Source organism: Oreochromis aureus, linkage group 1, assembly GCF_013358895.1.
Source record: "Oreochromis aureus strain Israel breed Guangdong linkage group 1, ZZ_aureus, whole genome shotgun sequence".
Taxonomy (NCBI): domain Eukaryota; kingdom Metazoa; phylum Chordata; class Actinopteri; order Cichliformes; family Cichlidae; genus Oreochromis; species Oreochromis aureus.
This window is the reverse complement of record NC_052942.1, coordinates 38,509,769-38,534,722: the sequence shown is the minus strand read 5'-3', so window position 1 is coordinate 38,534,722 and position 24,954 is coordinate 38,509,769. Positions and strand designations below refer to the sequence as shown.

At 41.2% G+C, this 24,954-nt stretch overlaps 1 protein-coding gene across 3 annotated transcripts in view; it reads left to right on the top strand.

Moving 5' to 3' along the window:
• Window positions 1-24,954, top strand: part of dpy19l3 (dpy-19 like C-mannosyltransferase 3) — a 73,372-nt gene that overhangs the window by 12,756 nt on the left and 35,662 nt on the right. For all 3 annotated transcript variants that reach the window (XM_031743711.2, XM_039613589.1, XM_039613597.1), the window contains exons 4-12: window positions 1,363-1,453; window positions 8,548-8,669; window positions 9,228-9,373; window positions 12,343-12,466; window positions 12,658-12,792; window positions 15,585-15,716; window positions 19,886-19,987; window positions 20,201-20,274; window positions 22,777-22,935. In XM_031743711.2, coding sequence (XP_031599571.1) covers window positions 1,363-1,453; window positions 8,548-8,669; window positions 9,228-9,373; window positions 12,343-12,466; window positions 12,658-12,792; window positions 15,585-15,716; window positions 19,886-19,987; window positions 20,201-20,274; window positions 22,777-22,935 — 1,085 coding nt within the window. The remainder of the gene's footprint in view (window positions 1-1,362; window positions 1,454-8,547; window positions 8,670-9,227; window positions 9,374-12,342; window positions 12,467-12,657; window positions 12,793-15,584; window positions 15,717-19,885; window positions 19,988-20,200; window positions 20,275-22,776; window positions 22,936-24,954) is intronic.

Here is a 24,954-nt window from a genome sequence, read left to right as displayed (position 1 = left end):
ATGGAGCATCTAAATGTTTTGACCTTGTACCTCGCTCTATATTAACGGTTAGTTGCGAAATGTGGTTTTCCATCATTAATCAAAATGCTCTTACAGCGAACAAAATATTTATTTTAATCTGCCATGTTTTTGTATGATGTCAGTAACTTTGATAGTTTTTCCAGATGTAGTCTTGTTTTTCTGACGCAGTAACAAGAACACAATAACTGAGTGCCTGTGGCTAACTGTGGCTGCAGAGAGTCCCGAGGTTAAAAACGCTCACTGCCCTCATCGTTCTTACGCTCGGGGCCGTCCCTGTGCTCGTAGACTCGTCTTTTTATCCTCCAAATGCGTATTTAATTTTTTGCAGCTGATAATATCTGCGTTATGAACCAGTGGTTTTCTGCTGTTCTCCTCAGGAGTCAGACCCATACCGGTTTACACTCTATTAATCAGCTAATGGTTTCAACCAAGTAAATGACATTAATTAACTGGTGGGAACACCTGCCTCGGTGGGCGATCTGATTGGGATCCCCTGTCCTGTTACTCCCTGATGGCTACAGAACAAATAACTGCTCTCAGGTTTCCACAGACTGGTTATGATGATTTGTCAGATAATAAGGACCGCAGAATGAGGCAGGCTATTTAAATTAGGATCATTTTCCTCCGAAATGCGTGAAATATGTTCAGAATACAGAACATTTTATGTACAAGTTTGTATGAATGTTAGAAATTGAACGTTGTTATTGGCAAATCCTTTCTATCGGTCAGTTAGTTTTAATGGACAGATGTTATATACATTTCTAATTTTATAGTCTTTTTGTGGGGTTTTAGTTATTACTGGAAGTTGTTACTGGAAAAATATCAGATAAAATGCTTTGCAATAATACTCGGAAACATGCTTTGGTTTTTAACAAGCGGAGGATTTGGAGATTGCTTGGACCGGATTTGGCTGCAGTAAATCTGGAGAAACAATTTGACAGACTTTCAGTGAGTTTTAGAAGAAATGAGTTGCTAAAATCAAAGCATTTCTTTTTGTCAAGCACAGTTGCAAAACCGATTTGCAGACTAAATATGATAGATTAATGATTGGCTTAATATTCCGCAGCTGGTTGTTCGCTGTTTGCTCTCTCCTCTTACCCCCCTGAGGAGCAGTAATCACGCATGACGAGCAGGAAGTCTCTTGGGAAGACATCCTCCAAGCACGCACTCACACACTGTGTTACCTGTCTGATTATTACTGGAGAGGATTATGAGTGTATTAGCTGCTTTGCCTTTATCCTCCATGTTTCTGTCATGTCTTGCCAGGATATCTGTTTTCCATATTACAGAGAACAGAAGTGTTTGCTTTCCTAAAACTAAAATCCTCCTTTTTATTTTCAGGAAGTGGAGAGGGAGATCTCCTTTCGGACAGAGTGTGGACTATACTACTCCTACTATAAACAAATGCTGCGCGCCCCATCAATACAAGAAGGTATGCCCTGTGATCGCAGGGATCGGTCCCTGTTTGTATTCATGACAGTTGTCATTTTTTCACAAACACAGAGGCAACTTTGAGGGTCAAAATGATCCAAGCTCTTTCCACTCCAACAAAATGGTGTGCGGAAAGATACCATGGGTGCATCTACAAAAAATCACAGACGAGTTTGAATCTCGTGACCTTGACCTCAAGGTCAGAGGTCATGTTTTCTGAATCTTGTGAATGCAGTAACTTGAGAACGAGCTGATGTGGAATTTTTAAATAGATACCATACGTGTATCTACCAGGAGGCGGAGGGGTAGCACTTTTAATCTGTTAAGCCATTTACCAAATACCTAAGAATCATTCAAGCATAAAAATGTCAGCGAACTCTGTGGATGAACCCGTAGTGTGTTTGTGCATTAACTGCAGATTGCTGCCTTGGCTGCACGTCCATGATGCAAAGGGATGCTCCTGTTCCATCACATCCCCACATGACAATAATAAATAGACCGCGTGGAGCAGGTAGCATAAGACAACTTAAAATCTCTAGAATCATAAATAAATGAAAATTGAAATCTGAAGTAGTGTTTTTTTTATTTCTGCAAGTCTTACACATAAGACCTGCAAAGTATCTCCTTCTCTTGTTCCATATTTTGTTCCCTGACTCCCTCCCTAAAGTATTTCCCTTTCTTCTTATTGTCTTCTATTACTCCCTCCACCAATTCTCATCTACCTCACTCCCTCCAGCGCTGTCTTCTCCCTATCTTCCTCCCTTCACTTTTCCCTCATTATCACACCCCATTCCATCCCATCTCCTCCCTTAATATCTCCTTCTCTTATTTCACTCCCTCTTCCTCACTCCTTTTTACTCACTCCCTTCCTCATCTTCTTCACTCCCTCACCATCGTCCTCAAGCCGTCTCTACAGGACCTCCCTCTCTATCTCCTTCCCTCAATATCTTCTTCTGTTCTCTTTTTAGCTCCCTCCCTCCCTCCCTCCTTCTCACTCACTCCCTAAAGTTTCTCGCTTCCTCTCTACGTTCTTACCTTCTTTTGTTCCATTGTTCCCTCCCTTCTCCTCAATCCTGCTCGCCTCCTCACTCCCTTCCTCACTATTCCTCACTCAATCCCTGCTGTATCCCCCTTCCTCCTTATTTTCCTTTTCCCTCCCTGTAGTCCCCCCCGTCCATCCAGTCCCATCTTCTTCCCTTCCTTGCTATATCCCTCCCTTCCTCTCTCTCCCCATCTTCATCCCGATCTCCCTACCTCAATATCTCCTTCTCCCTCTTCCTGACCCCCTTCCATCTTCCTCCTTTCCTCATGTCCAATTCCCTATCTCTGTCTCTCAATATCTCCTGCCCCCTTGCTTTAATCCCTATTTGCCTTCCTATTTTCTTCTCTTCTCTTCCCTTCCCTTCTTCTGCACTCCCCAGTATCTTGTTTCCTTCCCTCTGTCTTTCAATCTCCTCTGTCTTCCTTCCTTCATTTCTCCCACTCCACCATACCATCCTATATCTCTTCCTCCCAATCTTTCTTCCTGTCCTTTTCCCTTCTTTACTACTTCCCTCTGTCTCATCCATATCTCCTTCCTCTCTCTCTCTCTCCCTGTCTTGCTCCCTACTTCGCTCCCTTGCTCGCTCACTCATTCCTCTTCCTTACTTTCTCTTCCTTCCCCATTTACCTTACTTCCTCACTGCAGTCTCTTCCTTCATCCCCATCCTATTCCCTCCTTCTGTATAGCATCGCTTCCTCCCTATATTCCTCACTCCATCTTTCTTTATCCATCCTTACCACCCACATTCCACCATATCTCCCTCCCTTAATTTCTTCCTCTCTTGTTTCCTATTTTGCTCCCTCCCCTTCCTCGCTCCCTTCCTACAGTATCTCGCTTCCTCCTTATGTCCTGGATCCCTTTCTTCATGCCTCTCAGTCTTTTCAACATCTTCCTCCTTACCAACTGTCTATTCCACCCATTCTCTCTCCCTCTGAATGCGATAACTCGACAAGGAAGTCAGTCACCTAGGATAGATGGGTGTATCTACTAAGAGGCTGCGGGGTACCACTGGCCGCTACCAGCGTTTTTGCAATACAGCCAACAAGTGATGATGAAATGTATTTATCTTTTTTCTTCACACATCATAATAAGCTGTGAATTGTCATGTATGCTACATTGCCAAGGCCTTCCTACACATATGAAATTGAATGACATCCCATTCTTAATACATATGGGTTAATATGATGTGGGACTACCCTTTGCAGCTTTAACTGTTCTGGCAAGCCTTTCCACAAAGTTTAGGTGTGTGTTTATGGGCATTTTTGACCCGTCTTGTGAGGTCAGACACTGAGGTTGCACGAGAAGGCCTCGCTCGCAGTCGTAACTGGGATTCGTCACTCCAGAGAACACGTCTTTCCTGCTCTAGAGTCCAGTGGCGGCGTGCTTTACGTGCAGCCGATGCTTTGCATTGCTCTTGGTGACGTAAGGCTTGGATGCAGCTGCTCGGCCATGGAAACTCATTCCATGACTATGTAGAAATGCCTAGGAGAGAAAAAGAAGTTTAGAAAAGGTGTTAGTACAGATACAGATCACCTGCTGGTAGATCGGTACAGCCAGGGAGTGGTGTTCTGGTCAGCTGTCTGCTGACCTACAGCTTATTGACAACACCTGAAGCTGATCAGTGTCTTTAAATGAAGCTGCAGAGGGAGAAGAAAGAGCATTACCACCATTTGATACTAAAGGCATGTGTAGCCCCGAGCTGCCTGAATAACTGGATGTCAGAAAAACACCCATGTCGGCTGGTGATGTCTGAGTTGGTCAATGATTATTGTTAAAAACAAATCATTATCTTAAATAATCATTTCTGGGAGTTATTCAATTCAATTTTATTTATATAGCGCCTCAAGGCGCTTTATGTTGTGAGGTAGACCCTACAGTAATACATACAGAGAAATGAGGAATATACAAGTATTTCCATTGCTATGTAAGTTTATTTTAAATAAAAAGATAAAACGTTTATTCAATAAATGAATTGAGGGCACTAACAATTTCATTCAGAGAGAGTTATTTTAGCAATTTTGAAATAGATTTCATACTGAAATAAACAGCACTTACTTATCCAGCCTGCTGGAAACAAATTATTCCATCGTGGTTCCTTAATAAACTTTTGGCCTGTTTCCATTATGCCTGATCTGCTGCTCGGTGTCCTTCGCTCCTTCCTCTTAAATCCCATCTATTCCTTTTAAATCGTAGAAGTCACTCTGAAGGGAAACACAAGCTCCCAGCAGCCCAGCTCTCTGAGCTGATGAACGATGAGGCACATTTGCCTTTTTTGTACAAAACTGTGACTATCACCCGTCAGTGTGTCCAAATCAGCAGCAGGTGGTCAACAGGTGACACAGTGAGCACCATGTATGCAGGTAAACTCAAGCTTCCACCGAGCTCCTCGTTGCTATCAGAGAAACGTTAGCATCACAGAAACACACACAGGTTAGAGTCCAGCCAAATGTGTAGAGGCAGCCTCAGGGGAGTCCTCAGGCTCCTCTCGGTGGAGCCTTTGCTGCTGGTTCGGCTTCCACATAACAACTCGCTCCAAACACTCCAAACTCTCCAGAACTTCATCACTATCCTCCAGAGAGCCGAACTTTGTGGAAATATAGCTAAAATGTATTTTTATTATCTTTAAAGCTGTCTAGAAATAAACTGGCTGAAATGGCAGTAACCAGTGCCGTGCTGCCGTGGTCGATACCACCGAGTCTTGTGTCACTACAGCATAGCATCACCTGGGACCTACAGTTTTTATGTAACTTCTTATTTTAGGAAGCTAGCTTTTGTTAGCACCTTCCCTTGTACATGGTTGCCAACACCAGGTGGCTGTCTCTATCCATACTTGTAAGGAAAAACTGTTTTTCACTCCATTATTTCCACCAGACCAAACAAATCACTGCACTTTTCTCATGATGCACAGTCTGGTCTGAGGGAAATTAGCCTAATTATTTTGTTCCCATTATCATGTAAAATTCCTTGTTGGAAATGGGCCTAATTTTCCACTAAGGCAAATAATTGAGCTGTAGTCTAATCAGTCGAGGAACTGGCTGACCTCCCATCCCGTCCCATTCTATGTTCCCTTGTTTTTCTGTCACAGCAGAGCAGCTCGTTATGCACAAACTACAGTAGGTTTTTGGTGTTAAGGATGAAGCGCTGAAGTGACGTCAGGTAATGGAAGAAGTGGGAAATGATAAGGATAGGCATAGGAAGAAAGTGAGAAAGGAGGCAATAATGGAAAAAGCAAGAAATGAAATAAAAGGAGGGATATGTGAAGGAAAGATGTAATGAATAAATGAGCTAAAATAGGAGAAAGAATCCAGATGAGCGAGCAAAGCAGGACACAGAGTCAGGTGGAAAAAGAAAGGCATGACAGCAAATGCCGTAAATGAATGAACAAAGTCGAGTGGGTCATGCGTGTGGGTGGTAATGTGCACTTTGTTTATGCAAAACCGTGCTGGTTTTTATGGTTTTACATGGATCAAGAACACAGCGGAAATCAGGCTGACACATCCCAGCCTGCAGCAGAAAGTCAGCCCTCGCTCCTCGCTCCATGTCACACTTTGTTTCAGTCAAACCGAGTACATGGTGATGATACTGCATGGAGTAACCAATATGGATTAATGCTATCAGTGCGCGCATCAGCTCATATAACACCAGCAGCAGTGTTTTCTGTGACAGAATAATGTTAAAATGTAATTCTTTTTTATATGTTGGTGTTATTTTGGTAATTCTTGCCATCATTCCCTTCTGTAATAATGCCATTGGACCAAAGTAATTGCTGAGATTAGAACATGTAGCAGCATAGCTTTAAAAGTCAGATGAGGCAAGAGACAAAACACCACTTCAGCAATCTCATTTGGAAGAGGAAAAGAGAACATAGCCCAACATAATCACCACACTTTGTGCTTTCATTCTGACCTCCTGTGGTGGTATTAGTGATCCAGGTATATAATGAAAGATCATTGTAGGTGTATTCCCTTTGAGTTTTTCATGTTAAAGTGGAGCTTTTACTTTCACTAGAGTTTAAATAATTATTATTTATGTTGTACTTTTTTTTGTGTCTGATTAGTTCCCTTCCTATTCAACCAGCTTTCTTCTGATTGGCTGCCCCACATAAATAGGTCTATGTTTCTTCTCTTGAATATGTATGATATCATGTCATGGAGTAGGGATATACCTAATACAGTCTTACGTTAGCTGTCCCAGGAAGCCCCACCCACCCATTTGCCTTCTATACCTTTTTATGTGAGGCAGCCACTCAGTAGAAAGTTGGTTTAACGGGGGAGGAGCTAAAATGGCTCATTCCAGTCAGTGGATGGACCGAGGGGCTTCGCCATGCCCAGCATAGTCTAAAGATGAATTTAAAATGTAAGTGCAGAGGTAATGTAGTACAGTGACTTTAAATCGTGTGGCGAGTCCACAATAATAAAACCAAAAAACAAATATTAGGGGGGCGTGTCTGACCAGCTAAAGCATGAAAAAAGAAAAGATTTGGTTAAAAATGAGCAAGAAGACCTAAACTTGAAATCTTTTTGAAGGATGTGAGAGTGGGGCATAAAGTGAGGGGAGGCGAGGGCCCCTTGCCTCTCCACTTTTGATGCCCTTGGCAGCTAAGTAGTAATAAACCTAAATTATAGTTTAAACGTCAATTACTGGAAAAAAGAGGCTTTTTTCCCATTTAATGGAGAAGAAACCAGCTGTGTGCAAAACACTGATGTAATATGTCCTTTTAAATATTTCCCCGTTGCCACATCCAGCATCCGACATTAGCATTCATTTGGAGTAATGTTTTTGGCAGCTTAGCAAATCTAAGTCCAATATTTACCTTCTTTTCCTCTTTGATGTGTCCCCACCAGCATCACAGGAAAATGTCTGGCTGTAAAAAGCTGCTAAGAGCTCCTCTACGTTCCACAGCTAGTCATTAACTTTGCCTGTCTTTGTCTGCTGAAAACCGCACTGATGGGAGGTGAGAGTGGACTAAAACAGTAAAGTTGCAGACCATCAAGCCCAAAAAGCGAGAGCACTTGAAATGCACTAAAGCAGAGGTGATGATAATGCTCTGCGGGTTCGTATTTATGAGCCACGTCAGCCACACACTCTGAGTCAGAGGAAATCGATCGGTTATATACAGTGAAAATCCAGCAGTCCTTAAAGGTGCAGTTTGTAAAACCAGGTCACTTTGTCATGACGTGCTGTGTAAAGATGCACACGTGCTTTTGTGTTTTTATTACTGAGTTAGTGGAAACTTGAGTCCTAGTTTGTAACAATTTATAAGCAGAATAATGAATAGTTCTGTCAAAAATGACACATTTTTCATCTTCATGCATAGACGAGGTGCGTGGTCTTGGCCATTAATTCTCAATTTAAGAGATGCAAATGAAGAAGGTTGAGAAACCTAAATCAGCGTATCCGAGAAATAACAAAAACTTTAAGAGTTGCCAAATCAACAAGAAGATTTATATTTTTGGCTTTTTGCTGTTTTTTGGTGGTGAGATGAGGGCTGACTCGAATCCAGGCCTCTACGGTGAGGACACACCCGTCTGTACACGGGGCGCATTTGTTATATTTTTAATGTTTTAAACCAAAAATCTTTTTTTCCTCAAAGTTTTTTTTTTTTTATTATTTCATGGGGGATGAAGTTGCCCCACAACCCATCTCCAATAAAGCACTGCAGGAAATTTTCACATGCTTTATTTATTAGATGCCGCTGTTTGGGTCATTTAGGGAAGTTTTTGGGGGAGAAAAACAGAACAAACTACATTTAGTTTGCTAAAATTCAGGAAGTGAAGTTTGAAGAGTTCCTAGTTTGCTTTGAGCAATTAAGGAATTTAACTTCAAACAGAACACGCTGTGTTTTTAGTGGTCGATACAAATTTCAGACCCTGTTGTTTTTCTCTAATGGCACGAGCTAAATGAATGAGCCAGCTGAGCTTTGAGAAACATTAACACCCCTTCCTTCCTGGCTGCCATAAAGCCAATAATAATTATCAGTTTGTAAAAAATATTAAAGAACTGGTGGCATTTTTTAAATGGTGTGTTTGTGTGTGTGAATTTTGTGTTTGCAGGCCTCAAAGAATTGATCCATGACAACTTGACAGAATCCAAGAGGACCATTAACCTCTTGCAGCGAATGAATATCTACCAAGAGGTCTTTCTCAGTGTTCTCTACAGATTGTTGCCCATACAGGTAATACAACACTCACCTGTCATCTCGGCTGGTAACACACAAAAGATTAAAGACCTCAGCTACACCAGCTAGACTGTCTGGGACTTTTGTCATTTGTTCTGTTAATTAACACATCCTTTTTATGTGTAGGGGTGGGGAAGAAAGTAAAGTCACTCTCCAGTGTTTTTAAAAATCTATTTTCTTTTGGCATTATTACTGTAATGATCGTAGTCAAATGAGAAGGTGTTTGAGGTGCAGTGGCATTCCTTTGTTTTTCTGTCTTTTTAGCTGACATGACTCGGAGCCCTTACACTTGTCACACTGGAGGAAAAGGTTTCTGTATTGGCATAACAATTAACCGAGAAAGCGCGACTAAGCTTCATCAGCTGTCTCACCGAGAGACAAGAATGTCAGGGAGTGAAATATCAGACACAACTTTGAAAATGCCACAGTGTTCTCGAGTGCCCGAGTCAGTTGCTGTCACTGTTGTCAACTCTGTGCATTCAATCGCACTGCCTAATGAACTAATGGCTTCCCTTTGTGTGTGTGTGTGTCTGTGTTTTTGTGTGTGTGGCCCAGTCATATTTGGAGCCCGTGTACTTTTATATTTACACAGTGTTCTCGCTCCAAGCTGTGTATGTGATCGCTTTGTACCTCACAGCGTGGCTTCTGTCTGGCTCCTGGCTTGCTGGTGCGCTCACCGGGGTCTGGTACATCCTTAACAGGTGAGTAATAACTGTCTGTGTGCGTGACACAGTGAAGGAGGAGAGAGTTAGTTCTTTTCTTCTCGCACTTGACTCTGTCATGGCAGTTTTTCTCTCAATATAACAAAGAGTCCTTTTTTTACTTTTTATAGATCAACTCTTAAAGGTGCAGTCGGAAACTTTTTGAGGTTAGGTAACACAAAGAAATGATATTGTACTGGTAAATATAAATAGATTCGTGTGTAATTATATCTTCCAACAAACTGATGTTTTCATAAATGAACCACCCAAACAACAACAACAAGCAGCAGCTGTTTATAAGCTAACATCATTCCAGCTAACGTTAGGCTTGAATGTTCTAAAAATCAAATTTTCTCTCTAACAGTTTGGTTACATTGTGACATCATGTGAGAGTTTATTCACCAAGAGTCCAACGATATTATATCCACTTCAAAGACATCTAACAGCGGCTAACAGCAGCTAATAATGGCTAACAGCAGCAAACAACGGCTAGTAACAGTGGCAAAAACAGAAGCCTTACTGACAGGAATGCTATGCTCAGAAACACACCTCAATATCAGTGTCATTGGTAAGAAGGGATGTTACTGACTCATTAACAGCTAGCATCACTCTTAAGTGACCTCAAATGTTTGTCCTACAGCGACCACCATAGCTAGGATTATGCTCTTGAATTAAGAGGGTCAAAAAAGTCAGTACAATGTAAGTTTTAGCTTCACATGACTAAGTGTGACTGAGGCTTTAGCCACCTGGTGATGGTTAGTCGGTTAAGTTGACAAAGTAGGTTAGCTCCCCTCCTTGAGTTTGGATGAAGCTCTCTGAGAGTCCAATTCCCTCCTGACGTTGATCCTTCATTAGATGGGTTTCTTCTGGCTAATCTTAGCTGATCTTAGCTTACCCGCCTACTTAATCATGACACATTGTTGAATGCTGAAAGCAGTAGCTCATTTGTTTCTTCACATATGCTGTCAGTAGTGAAATACCATCTAAAGCCCCAAATGTTTTTGCTTTCCTTATGCGAAGTTAAAATCAATTTCTTTGGTCTGAACCAGTCATTTGTTGACATTAGTGTGAAGTAAACTTAAGCGATTCCTTTGTGTTGCTCACTGTTGATGCTGGGACGCTGGACCGCCACTTGGGAGTGAGCATAAATGTCACATTATTTGTATTTTTGTGGAATATCTATCCCGAGTGTTTCACATAATGTGCAAATCAATCCACAGGCTGTGAAAGGCAACTGAGAGAGTTGGGAACGTCACATTGTTTGTTATATAACAAACCTTGTGTAGCAAACCTTGAAATTTTTGTCTAACCCAGATTACATTCTACTAGGTTTCAGTTAAAAATCTCCCACAGATGGAAGAGAAGCCTCTGGAAACATAACTGCGTATTTTGCATTCACTTCAGACCAATCGTCTGGATTTAGAAGTGATGGGCTGTAAATCCCAAACCCGTGCGTGTTTCTTAGCTCGAAGCATCTATCGTCTTAATTTCTTAAATTAGTGACTTCAACATCTGAGCATATACATTATGCAAGTGATCAGTGGGGGTCATACTACACAGATGTTTGCAGGGAACATCAATAATCTGGTTACTCACACATGGTTTTTAGCAGCGGTGTGAGCTAAGTGTATCGGAGGGTCAGAAAAGCTTCAGAAATTTCAGGTTATGTGAGAGTCGGTGTCCCACAGAGTCTCTTCTAAACTTCTGCTCTTTACTGTAGTGTGAGCAGAGTTTTAAAGAGTGTGTTAGGTGCACTGCACATCAGCAGCGGACTTATTAATAGATCAGTATTATTGACAAAATATTTCATCCTTGTTTTTAGCTTCCTACCAGCTGGTTGTGCCTACATAAAGTCATGTCAGTGACATCAGTCACTTTCAGTTTCCAGGAGATTTTTTATTTTCCCTAAATGTTTTTAAGCATTTCAAGAACCAATTTTATTTCCTAATTTCTTTAGTTATTTTTTTTAATTTGTTGATCGAGGGGGTGATTAGGTCAGTGCACACTCAGCAACTTCTCAGTCACCAAGCAGCCGAGCTTTGAAGCACTCTGAACTCTACTTTGTGGTTTATTTCAGTCTAAATGAGACTTTAATGTCAAAATTAAAATCCCTGCTATATGAACAAAGACTTAAAAGTAGCAATTAACACTAAAATTAAATTAAGTCTAATAAAAATTAAGCTATCATTTGAGAAGGAATGCACTCATAGGCATCAGTGTAATCAGACTTCTTTTTGAAACCACTGGAATCTCCCCCTACTGGCCATTTTTAGACCTGTGGGCTCTGTGCATCTTTTATATACAGTCTATGTGTAGGCCAGAATTTGCCAGTCCATCCTGAATATTGATTCAGCTGTTGCTTTTTTTTTTTTTATTACGATTGTGTCAAATATATATAGATATTATTATTATAGGGAAAGAAAGGCTTTAAATTCACACAACGAGTTGACTTGATGTTGCACAGGCACTCACTCATGTCTGCTTGGTGCGTATCACGAGAATGAGGGTAAAGTGAGTGGAAGAAGTGACTGACTGGCTGTCCATAAATAAAGCAGTTTTCTTCGTAGCTGAAAGTTGGTCGCTAGTGGACCTTCCAGGTTGTGTAGCTAATCCACTGACAAAACCAAACAGACAGAGCGTGTACGGGACAAGCAGATCTAATTCTTCTTTTGTCAGTTTGTGTTACTGGTGTGTGCGTTTTGCCTAGTTTTCTGTACTGTTGGAAGTGCACTAAAGTTTAAACAGTCTCAAAAACCCTCCTGGCGTTTTCTCTGCTGTCCATTTGGAGCAGTAAACACTGTACAACCTCGGAGCGCTTTGAAAGCTGCCGCCATGATCTCAGGATTTCATCTTTTTCTTTTTCTGAAGCCACCAGAAGTTCCAGACTTCTGTTAGGTTTCCTTCACGGTGTTTAGCTGAAACGGTTTAACACCATCTCTCCATGGCTTCATCAATCATTCTCCTTTCAGGGTAGATACTACTCGTGTAGAGTTCACCATCTCCCTCAGAGAGAACTGGTCTTTGCCCTTCTTAGCGCTGCAGGTCACCGCTATCACCTGTTACCTCAGACCCCAGCTCACCACATTACAGCAGGTAAGCGCCGCGCTCCCCACTAGATCAGAGCTATAGCCCAAGCTCGCCACATAGATCAGCCTGATGAGGCGAGCCACTCAATAATTTAGAAGTACAAGCAGCACAGAAGAAATGTGATCAGACAGTGTGCTGTAGTTATGCAGATTAAGCGTCTAACCCTGTGTGTGCCTATGTTTGTGTTTCCTCCTCAGAAGGTGATGGTGTGGCTGATGTATGTGACGACGTTCTGTTTCTGTCTGACCTGGCAGTTCAACCAGTTCATTCTACTCGTTCAGGCTCTCGTCATTTACACCCTGGACTGCGGTGACTTCTTAACAACTACACAGGTAAGAAGGGCCAGATGTTTATAGGTTTCTACCTTCTGGTTATAGTTCCATGTGTCCCAATCAGTGGCACTAAGCTTTTCTAGGTGCTTAAAAATTTGACATATATTAAACACTAATATATTATAAAGTATAACAGCTGACTTTAGGTGTCCTGGCAACAATTGTCTGTTTTTCCGTTGTTGAGCTGTGGGAAAAATCCTTTTGGTCTGCAAGTAATTTGTTGCAGCGCTGAGTTAGTGAGACACAGTAGCCCTATCATATTGAGCTATCTTTCTCTACCCATAGTAGATATGTTATCTAAAGACTGAAGAGTAGGCAGAGAGTTGTTGGGGTTAGATTGAGTTTGAGGTCAGGTTTTGCATCATGAGAGGTGAGAAAAGGTGAAGAGAAGCTCAAATCATCAGAAAACTGGCATTGATTGGAAAACAAGAAGCGTTACTTTTCTGGGAATCTATTCCTCAGCGTTGGAAGGACAGACATATATTCACGCACAGTTCACCCACTTTACAAACACCAGAATTTTCTATTCCTCACTTGCTCGCAGCGGTGTTTGCAATGCAGATAGTTTTTGTCTTATTTGCTCAAACTATTCCTCTCTTCTATATTTTCACTCGCGTGCAGTGGAGGTGAGTAGGATTTGATTTGTGGCGCTCACCTCATGAAAAAACCATAATGTCCAACTGAAATTGGAATTCTTACTTTGTAAGAAAAAGAACAATAAGTGGAACATTTATTGCAACACACCAAGTGTATTTTTGATTGTTTTACGTCGTGTTTTAAAACGTATCCCACAGCCTTACTTTTACACAGCTTAACTCGGGTAGTTGTACAGGTAGCTGGAACACCTATGGAGCATTCCTGCTTGTTGAATCTCAGGTGGTGGCCTAGGGCCTGCTGTAAGGTCACCAGCTGGAAGCCACTTCTCACTGATGTTTTGCCGTGTTAGGCCCGGAGCATGCTGCATACCTCTGCGTGTGGTATTCATAGAAACTGAGCTGCTGCTGCTGCTATTGCCAGCACACAGAGAGAAGGTGCACCTGGAAAAAAGTCGGGCTTTCTCACAAAGTTCTGCCAACTTTCTGGCTTGATACCATTTTAGTTTGCATGGAGGTTCTGGTGTTAGTTACCTCGTGCACACGTTTCCTCCACCCTCTTCTTTTTAACATCCAAATGTGAAAATAACTATTAAATAATATTTAGGCTACATCCATTCGTGTCTGGGATATTTTCAGATACATTTTGTCTGCAAGAGGTCGTGTGAAGTCATGCACAGTTGAGGAAAGCAGTGTTTTCGGCCTCGTTTTCAGAACATCTCCAAGCAGACGGGCAGCAGCAGGGACATCTCCCTATTATCCCTGCAGCTGGCTCCTGGATACTTTTTTCCCTCCACATTGTGTTTCTCCTCCTCTGCGTTCTCTGTCAGCTACTTCCTGGCCTTCTTTAGCTTAACTCAAGACACTCCAGTAACATGCAGGTCTCCATATGTGCATCTCTTCCTTCCAATTTCCTTCTGTGACATGGTTAGCTCAGTCAGGATGGTGGTCCTATTCTTGGCTGACTGATATGTTAGAGGCTGGGGATGTCTGTCGGGGTGACCAGCTCCATGGATGCATGCCATTTTGCTGGCTTCAAGGTTTATGCCAGTTTCTGCATCACCAGGTCAATTAGCTTCAAAAAACACAGAGAGAGGAGAGCGGAGCCAAAGCTATGCAACTTAAAGTTTTTCATCCTCCAACTTTTCTATTGTTAGACCTTTCCAGTTATTTATGGTAGATTAACATTCATTTTACATCTGGGCTGATGTAGCCTTGATATACTGTGTGGCCTTTACTTGCTAGCATTCCCCAAGCCTCATGTCGAGTACGGTGGTTGGAGGTGGAGGTGAAAAGCTCAACAAAGAAAAAAGAACTCCTTTTTAACTGGCAGAACAAGGTGTAGTGGTTGACACATTCATCCAACGTGTGATTTAGGACAGATTCCTGTTTTAATTCTGAGAGGAAACACAAACCCAACCTCAGGGGCCACAGGATCTAATGGGAGGCCAGTTTAAATGGGAGGGTTACATCAGGAAGTGAATCCAGTGTGAACTCTTTACCAAATCAAATACACAGATGTATCTGCTGCTTCGGAAATAAAGGACGGGCTAAAAGAACTGTGACAGCAGTGAAAAGGACACACCAGGAGGGAAATGAGACGAGTGGAAAATAAATGCTCAGTGCGTCACGGGAAGGCCTCCAGCAGCAAAACTAAGGGATGGGTCAGGGTCACCTGATCCAGCCTCAACCTTAAGCTTTGTCAAAAAGCTAATTTTTATCAGAGGGTGTCTGTCTCCTGAATCCAAATGAGAATTATGAAGGCTCTGCCTCCCATTCTTTTGGAAATTCTAGGAATCACAAGTAAGCCAGCAGTCGGAGTGTGAGGTGCTCTTTCAGGATAAGATTATATAATGTCTTTATAATATTAATATGTTCTTTGATTTTTTTTGTAAACTTGTTAGAATCCACAGCGTGCTGCTGTTTTATTTAAAAACAAACAAACAAATGATTTCAACCCTACCGTTGACTGACTAGTTTTGTCCAATCATAATCAAGAAATGTTGTCCCATACAGTCTAGCTTCTTTCATTGGTCCAGACTGTCAAGAGTCAACACTCACTCGCTTCTTCTTTACGTTGTTGGTGATTGTTTCTACTGTACACGTATGTACTGTACATACATATGTACATGCAGCAGGTCCACATCCTCACACATAACCTACTTCAACTGTTTCAAAGCACTGTGTGTTTCTCTACAGGTGACCACGCTGTACCTTGTTCAAGTGAGCAGCCTGCTGAGTGTGTGGTTCCTCCAGTTCTGTAACTCCATGATACTGGGATCACTGGTCCTGAGCTTCATAGTAGCCGCGCTCTTCATCAGACATTGCCAGGTAAGCGTAATGAGTGATGGGTACGAAGAAGAAAAGTCTGAGATTAGAGAGGGTAAGGATTTGGAGGAAACAGAGCGCTAACACTAAGAGAGTCGTGGTGGTGGAAACTTGTTTACACACAGGTAGAAGATTATCTTTTACGTTTTGGTTGAAATGAGGGGACGTGTGCTGCAGACGGTGTTTGCAGAAGATAATTTGTATGCTAGAGAAACAGTTTCCTGTCAGGTCTGAATGTAATTTAGTTCAATCTTATTATAGTAACTTTTGCACAAACATTTAATGTGACAGGATGAAAGGTTGAGATTCAGGAGTAGGGAGATAAGTATTTAAATTCCTAAAATAAATGTTAGTTCAGTAATGAAATGCTCTAATTACAAAAGCTTTGCTTTTAGCAGTCTTTCACAGATGTGTACTCACATGTCTTGGACTTAAGTCATGCTTAAATGAAGAATCTGGTGGCTTTACACTGAACATGCAGCTTAACTTGGACTAAACACGAACCTCTCGACATCACAAGCACATTTACGGTCAGCAAATTGATGTAATATTTTGGTGGTTTGAAGAAAAATCTCAGCTGTAACTAATGAATGATAATGTCCAGATTTTTGGCTGCAGTCTGGTTATTTGGCAGGCAGGTGTCTGTACTCACTGGCACTGTGCTGCAGTTCAGGCTCGGGGTGTTTTAGATTCAGAAAATTCATATTTTTAGGGAAATATTCTTAGTTAAGCAAAGCTATCAAGAATATAAAGCCATAGGAGGACCTTATTTCTGTGAGTGAAGTAAGAACTAAATACCACGTGCCTGTGCACTGCTCTACATTGGCTATTCCTTGTGTTTTCATAGTATTGCCCAATCTTCTGGACACATTTCAGTCATTTGATAACATGCATAAACTGCTGGGAGACCAACAGAGGTGCAGAAAGGCTAAAAAAGAAAATAGATTGAATCTTTTTATGGCTTTGATGGTTCTGCTTGTACTTGGATGAAATTGGCATGTCCAGTATATTGTTGTCGACCCTGACACGCCAGCAGGGTAGTGCGTGTTTTGGCCAAATGGAATTTTCAGTTTAACACAGTGATTCACATTTGGAAACAATCAGACTGCACGTCTTTCAGAAACTGTTGTGATTTCCTCCTTCATCATGTTTGTAGAATCAAAGTAGGAGCTGCGGGGACCTTTCCTTGCTCCAGGCCCTGCTGTTTCTTTGTTGCTTTTTTCCACTATGATAGTCAGTTTATTTTTAATGTTAAAACGGTTAAATTTTATTTGGACTTCAATTCAATTCAATTTTGTTTATACAGCAGCAAATCACAACAACAGTCGCCTCAGGCACTTTTGTATTGTAAGGCAGACCCTACAATATTACAGCAGAGAAAACCCAAACCATCATTCTTATAAGACGGTGTTTTGGCGACAGTGGGAAGGAAAAACTCCCTTTTAACAGGAAGAAACTTCCAGCAGAACCAGGCTCAGAGAGGGGCGGGGCCATCTGCCGTGACGGGTTGGGGTGAGAGAAGGAAGACAGGCCTACAAAAGACATGCTGTGGAAGAGAGACAGAGGTTAATAATAACTAATGAGTAAATGCAGAGAGGTCTATTAACACATTAGTGGGAATCCCCAGCAGCCTTACACCTATTGCAGCGTAACACCAACCTTATAAACAGTACTCTGATCTGTTTTCAATGGTCATTGATCAGTGGTCATGACAATTTGCAAAAATAATGAACAATATTAATGATAAAGAAACTAACCTCGCAGCCCACTGTTTGTCAGTGGTGCTAGTTTCAGTCATTATGCAAAGGTACTGTTTATAAGGTTGGGTAAACACGCAGTCAACTGAGACTGAAGTCACTTGGATGAGTGACGAAACGTTTCTCCCACTGAAAACGCTACGTCCAGATGAACAGAATCAACTTTTTGGGATTTCCTTTCCTGGATAATTGAGCGTGCATCAAGACATCTGAGATAGGATATTTCTAATTTTAGAGATGTTGCGCAAATGGAAGAAAGCAGTCTTACATATTTGTTTAATATGTGCATTGAAGGACATGTTTTGGTCAAAAATGACTCCAAGGTTCCTCACAGCGTTACTGTAGGCCAAGGTAATGCCATCCAGAGTAAGAATCTGGTTAGATACCATATTTCTAAAATTTTAGGGCCGAGTACAATAACTTCATTTTTTGTGCATTTCATCTTTATGTCTTTAAGACATTCCTGCAGTTTAACTAATTGGTGTGTATCATCTGGCTTCATGGACAGATAGAGCTGGGTGTCATCAGCATAGCAGTGAAAATTTATGCTATGTCTTCTAATGATGCTGCCTAAGGGAAGCATGTATAATGTAAACAGAATTGGTCCTAGCACTGAACCCTGTGGAACACCATAATTGACCTTAGTGTGTGAAGAGGACTCTCCATTTACATGTACAAATTGGAGTCTATTAGATAGATATGATACAAACCACTGCAGCGCAGTACCTGTAATACCTACAGCATGTTCTAATCGCTCTAATAGGATATTATGGTCAACAGTATCGAACGCTGCACTGAGGTCTAGCAGGACAAGCACAGAGATGAGTCCACTGTCAGAGGCCATAAGAAGATCATTTGTAACCTTCACTAAAGCTGTTTCTGTGCTGTGATGAGCTCTGAAACCTGACTGAAACTCTTCAAATAAGCCATTCCTCTGCAGATGATCTGTTAGCTGTTTGACAACTACTCTTTCAAGGATGTTTGATATGAAAGGAAGGTTGGAGATTGGTCTATAATTAGCTAAGACAGCTGGGTCTAGAGATGGCTTTTTGAGTAAAGGTTTAACTACAGCCAGCTCGAAGGCCTGTGGTACATAGCTGATTATTAGAGATAGGTTGATCAGATTTCAGACTTAAGCATTGACTTGCACCTTTCCAACAGTTTTAAGAATCTCTCAGTTGAACACAGCTTGTTAAATGCAGTATTAACCTATATTTCATACCCTCTGGGGCTTGGCTGATTTTCAGGTTTTACATAAAATGATGCTGTTACTCAGAGAACTACTCCAACCTTTACAGCATTTGCTTCAGATTTATTTGTCACTTATGAAATAATGATTTTATCCAACTTCTGGTTTGAAACTTCAAGCATATTAGTTTGTGAAACATGTATTCTGTCCTCTGCAAATGTTGATTTAGCCTTGGCAGACAGTGTTCTCATTTAATGCCTGGATTAAGCTTTAAATGCATACCTTTGATGTTGGATGGTTTTGATGACAGCAGGTCTGCAAAAAAGATGCACCTGGGCATACTGATGATGAGATGAGTCTACATGCTAATAGTGGCATTCAGTAGCACAACTGGCAAAATACATCCAATTAGAGGTTGTTAAGTTAGGACTGATAGTTTCCCTACAGTCACCTCAGCTGCCTAACCCTACTGTCGGAAACACACAAATAGTATTCCAGGGCAAATCTCCAGTTTACAGAGTTGGAAGATCTCAGAGGCGTGCTGTGAGACTATTTCTAATTCAGTGGAAACGCTGATAGATTCTCACATTTTGTGTCCAGAATCATCAGAATGGCTTCAGATGGAAAAACTCCCACAAAAACACTGAGATGTCCATCTGTGAAGCAGTGGAGTGCTCTGTGCTCTGCGCAGTATCCGTGTTGTAAATAACCACGGGCATTTGAGCACGATCAGTAATTACTGTGCTGACTAATTAGAGTTTGGTAGGGGTCACTCTGTGAGAAGTTGCAGCAGACTGTGTGCAGGATGAGACAATATAGACCTGAAATCTAATAGTCTGCAATGCAAAGTATGAAAGAAATTGGGGGGGGAGGACATTTTTCTGACATCTATAAATGATTTCAAAATGTGCAAAAATAACAAGCATAAAAACATATTTGTGTATGATTAATGATTTTAACATGTGCTTAGATATTTACAGAGAAATGACCCATGCTGTTGAGGGTTAGTGGTCTGATGCATATATATATATATATATATATATATATATATATATATATATATATATATATATATATATATATATATATATACACACACACACACACAGTGTGTATGGAAAGACGTGTCTGCTTTCCTTACATTTTTTTAATTGTAGAAAGCTGCAGTGAGACCATAACAGATGCACTGACTAACCTCTTGTTATTCTGTGTGTGTGTGTGTGTAGCCTGGTGTAAAGACTGGAAGCCTGGTGGTTCGTTTGGGCAAAGTTCTTCTCCACAGTGCCCTGGTTCTCCTCCTCACTGTCACCATCAACTACCTGGCCAAGGTGTGGTGTTCTCTTTCTTCCCTCGCTCATCTTTTAATACACTTTCTTTCCATTTTCCTCTTCTTTTTTTTCTCATCATATGCTCATTATCTTGTGATCTGTCCCTTATTTCACAACACACTCCGTCCTTCTTATCCTCGTCAGTAATCTTGGTTTAACATGCTGATCTTTATTCCTGACCTGATGATCTTCTCTTTGCATGTGTGCTTACAGAAAGCCCTCCAGCTCCGATCAGACGAGCACATCTTTAAATTCACCAAGTCAAAGTTTGCTTTGGGTCCCACCAGGTATGAACACCTGCTTACAACACTAGATGATGGATCTAGTCCTGACCACATGCTCCCAAACAGTAGTGCATACTGCATATACAAAGTCTGTATTGTGTGCACTGGTATATAACTCCTGACTTGATCCAGAGTGATTGTATTATTCACTAAGCACCAGTGTTGTAGCACCTGGAGTGTTATGGTGTGTGAATAATAGATGGCCAGGTAACACTAGCAGACCTCCCATTGATCAGATATGCGTGCGTGCGTGCGTGCGTGCTTTGAACAGTTCAGCCACTGGATGGCTGCTCCAGGGTGGCAGATAACACAGCTCACAACTCGGTGCTACACAACTGGCGCTTCAATTATTCAGGAGTCTGTGGAAAATGCGGTGCACACTCTATCGCTGCCTCTCTCTGTTCCTGTTTCTCTCACTTGCGTTGACTTATTTCGTCTCTCCAAGTGTTTCTTTTTTTAATCCCTGGAGTCTTGCACCGCGTTTGCGTTTATATCACCTCTGTTTAGTTATTTATCCTCGTGGTGGTTTATCAGCATGTGGAGGATTTCAACTGCCAAGAGTAAAATTAAAACCAAAATATCAGTTCATGTCATATTTGATCAGTGTTGTTTTTATGAATTCCCACTTGCGTTTTTGTATAATGTTGATGTACTTAATGGTATATAGGTTTATTTAGTGAGTCATTTCTTTCTTTTTTATTTTGTCAGGTTGTATCTTTCATATATCAAAAGTCCAACGTACAAAATATTGACCTAAAAAAAAAGTTTATACTGTACAGGCATGCCAGGATGATGCAGTCTCATAGTTTTTTTTTTTTTTTTTTTTTTTTCTTCTTTGGCCTTCTTTTGGAGCCTTTTTGGTCGAGGGGAAGGATGCTGCAAATACCAGACAGATGATGTTGAAGACATGAGGGAAAGAGGAGGAGCTTAAAGGAGGTTCATGGATGCCATGAACGAGGACACGCAGAGGGTTTTTAGTGACAGCGGAGGGTGGTAGGAGCAGGGTGAGATGCAGGCAGATGATCCACTGTGGCGGCCCCTAAAGGGAGCAGCCAAAACAGGAAGAAGTGGTCGTGTTGTTTATTTTTCCATAGTGATTTAAAAGTAATGTAAAAAACATACAATTCATGCAGATTTTTTCAACTGTCCTTTTTAAGTGCACAAGTTGTTTCCAGATTGTTGATTGGGTCTTTTAACATGGATTACTAACTTATCCTGATTTGATTGGAGGATTTTAGTAGCCTGAAGGTTTATTTCTTTTAGTGCTTCAGAGTTCTTATTGTTCCTAGATTGTATGAACTAAAGGAGTTGGTGTCCCTGCTGTAGACAGGATAAAAGAGTTTTGCAATTTCAAGCTTCATTGTCTAACATTAGTCAGATAACCCACTGAAAATGCCCAAAAGGCATTAAAAGTGTGGGGAAGTCCACTTGAGTGGGGCCTAGCAGAATCCTTGCTCCCTGTATCAGGACACCTGCTAAAGTAGCCACGCCCACTCTGAAGAAAGTCCCCCCCCACTCAGAGTTGTTATGAAAAGGAAACGTATTCATAGAGCCCAAAACATTGTTGTGCCAGGCTGCAAACATGCAGTTTAAGGAAATAATGCATGCACATTTTTACATGAGGGCCCATTGGGGTGGACCCACAGGCGGCAATTACAGTAACTACAGTTTTTACTACATTACACATCGGCTTCATTTTTAAACTCAGGAACTCGATTTAAAGGGAAAGTTCCTGTTCCTTTCACAGTAAAAGTCCTGGACATATACACTGTGTATAGAGAAGACAGGGTTATTGCAATTGCAAGAAATCAACTTTAACGGATAAAAGATCTTTTTAAAAAACAGCAAAAATATATAGTGTTACATTTGATATCACTGATATTGATGTGAACATAATGTACAGTTGCCAGGTAACAATAATTTCAGTTAAACGCTGTAAAAAAATAAAATTAATGGGAAGTATGCACATTTTGCACATGTGTAGAAAAAAACTGAGTTTGTTGTGTGGATCAGGTAGTCACATCTAAGTTTAATATATTTTTATTATTATTATTGTTTGTTGCTTCTGTTTTACTACATTTCAGAGGCAAATATGTTTATTCACATGTATCACAGTTGTTTTATTTACATTAAAATACATAATTCAGTGTTAAGTCACTCAGTAACTAATATTTCAAAGTGAAATCATTTAATCCAAAAAACATCCTGCTCCATCCAATCGTCTCACAGTCACTCAGACTTATCGTATGACAGGCTCCACTTGGACCAGCTGCAGCAGTAAAATGCTGTTTGCATCAGTAACTGAAGGGCCCTCAGAAAGTCTCTGTCTCAGTCTCTGTCAAGGCCAATTTATGGCCCTATTTCATAATTTTAAAGAGTGTAATTTGGATCTGCGCCAAACTTTTATAGGTTCCTCCTCACCGGGTTTCATTTAACTCGACGTTGCAGTGTTTATTTATTCTCAGTGAAAAACAAACAGATGACCGCCTCTCGCCTCCCCTGCAGGGATTTTGATGCCAGTTTGTATCTGTGTGAGGAGGCCTTTGGCCTGCTTCCCCTGGACACACTGGAGCGCCTGGCCGGTACCCTGCTGCTGTACCCCTACGTCCTCACGCTGCTGCTGCTCTGTGGCATGTTGGTGGCGGCAGCACTGCACAACCTGAGGTAGGTGATGACTCAACAGGAAGTGGAGAGGATTATATAAGAAGTAGCTCCAGTTTACTCTGATCAGTCACAAAATTTAAAAAATCCCACAAAGCAAAACAACATTAGATTAATATTTTGTAACTACAATCGGTTATAAACTTTGTGTTGGTTCACTTTATTTAGATATATATATAGCACCAGCTCACAACAGCTGTCGTCTCGAGGTGCTTTATATAAGATAAGCTGGAGAACACCGAAGACGTGTTCCCCCCGCAGCACTTGGCGATAGAGGGAAGAAAGAACTCTATTTTAACAGAAACATATCCAGCAGAGCCTCGCTCTGTCTGGTTGGGGTTGAGGGGAAAGAGAAACTACAAAGAACAAGCAGAGTAGACAGAGGAGGAGAGGACGACACATTCAAAGTAGAGGATGGTGATATAGCTTCAAATTATATCATGATAATTCAAATTTGTGCTAACAGTATTTCTGACGATGAAAGAAAAAACATACTGAACAGAGTTTTATTGACCTTTGCAGGCTGCAACATTTATAAGTAAATAAAGACAGAAAATGAAGGCCATTTTCTGTCTTTCTGTTCCAGTCAGCTTCTGTCATTGATGAAACGTTAGCTAATTCAAAGCTACTAATTACACCAAGGTACCAGCAGCAGCATTGTGGTGCAATAGTAGTGACGCAGCACAAGTCAAATGTATGCACAAAGTAGCCCAGTGCTACGACCATGAAAGGTGTAACCATGAAACGGACTCTTAAGCAGGACCTGAGAGACAACAGCTTAAAGTTCACAGGTTTTATTGTCACAAAGGGAGGTTTCTCAAAGGGAATGTTAAAACAGGATGAACACTGGAATGAATCTCTGGCAACTCGGAACAGCAACCCTGGGAGAAAAGAGATGGGGGTTAAATCCAGTCCACAGTATGGGCGAGCGGCAAAGTGATGAGCAGAGTGGCCGTCTCTGTCAGACCAGCTTGACAAAGACAGATAAGTTATCTGGGTTTGAAAGCACTCTTCAGCTCCAGAGGAATCATTTAGGATAATAATTAGACGGACGTTAGCACAGGAGACACATTAGGATAGGTCTGAGCGTCATAGAAGAGCCTCCCTGGAAATTTAATGTAAAAGTATAAAGTTACTGCTGAACACTTTAGTTTAGTATTAACAAATTCAGTTCAATTTTAGTTATAACGTCAGAAAACAGCAGTCACCTTAACTCGCTTTATATTGAAGGTAAAGAATCTACAATAAAAAGAACAATCAGATGACAAACACTGTCACTTGGTGACAGTGGGAAAGAAAAACTCCCTTTTAACAGGAAGAAACCTCTGACAGATACAGGCTCAGGGAGAGGCAGCCATCTGCCATGGCTGGTTGGGGAAGAGTGGAGGCAGACGGGACAAAAAACAACTAAACTGGCTTAAGCTCAACAATATTTTCACATAATGAATCTGGTTCATTGTATCTTGGCCAGCTGCCTAAAGCTCTGTGCAAGAGTAGTTTCCATCCATTTGTTCTTCCTGTCTGCGGCTAGCGACGGCTCCAGCGATCCTTGCTCATTTGTTTACGTTTGGGTCGCACGTCACCAGCTGCTAGTATCTCCTTCTTAGCCGCCTGTAGTTGACGGTGTATTTTTGCCTCGTGCAGTGAAACACGTTTGTTGTTTTCACCTTCAGCAGGAACAGTTTCCTTCCATATTTTCCAAAGTACTCTGCTTTATTGGAGGTTGCTCCAGCAGCCTGAGCCTTAAGTAATGGATGGCTTGGGGTCAGCTGATCCAGCTCTAACTAAATTATAAACTTTATCAAAAAGGAAAGTTTGAAGAAGGTGCAGTTAGCAGGTACCCTGATAACAGGTAACTGTTTTCTAGAAAAAGACTTTATGAACCCTCTGATGAATATTTCTTTACAGCAACTAGTGATAAATCAGTCAAAAATAAACCAGAACCGATTGCTTTGGAGTTGCATTTCATCAGCTCTGTTTCTCTTTTGCTTGTCATACATTCATGCATTAAAATTAAACTAC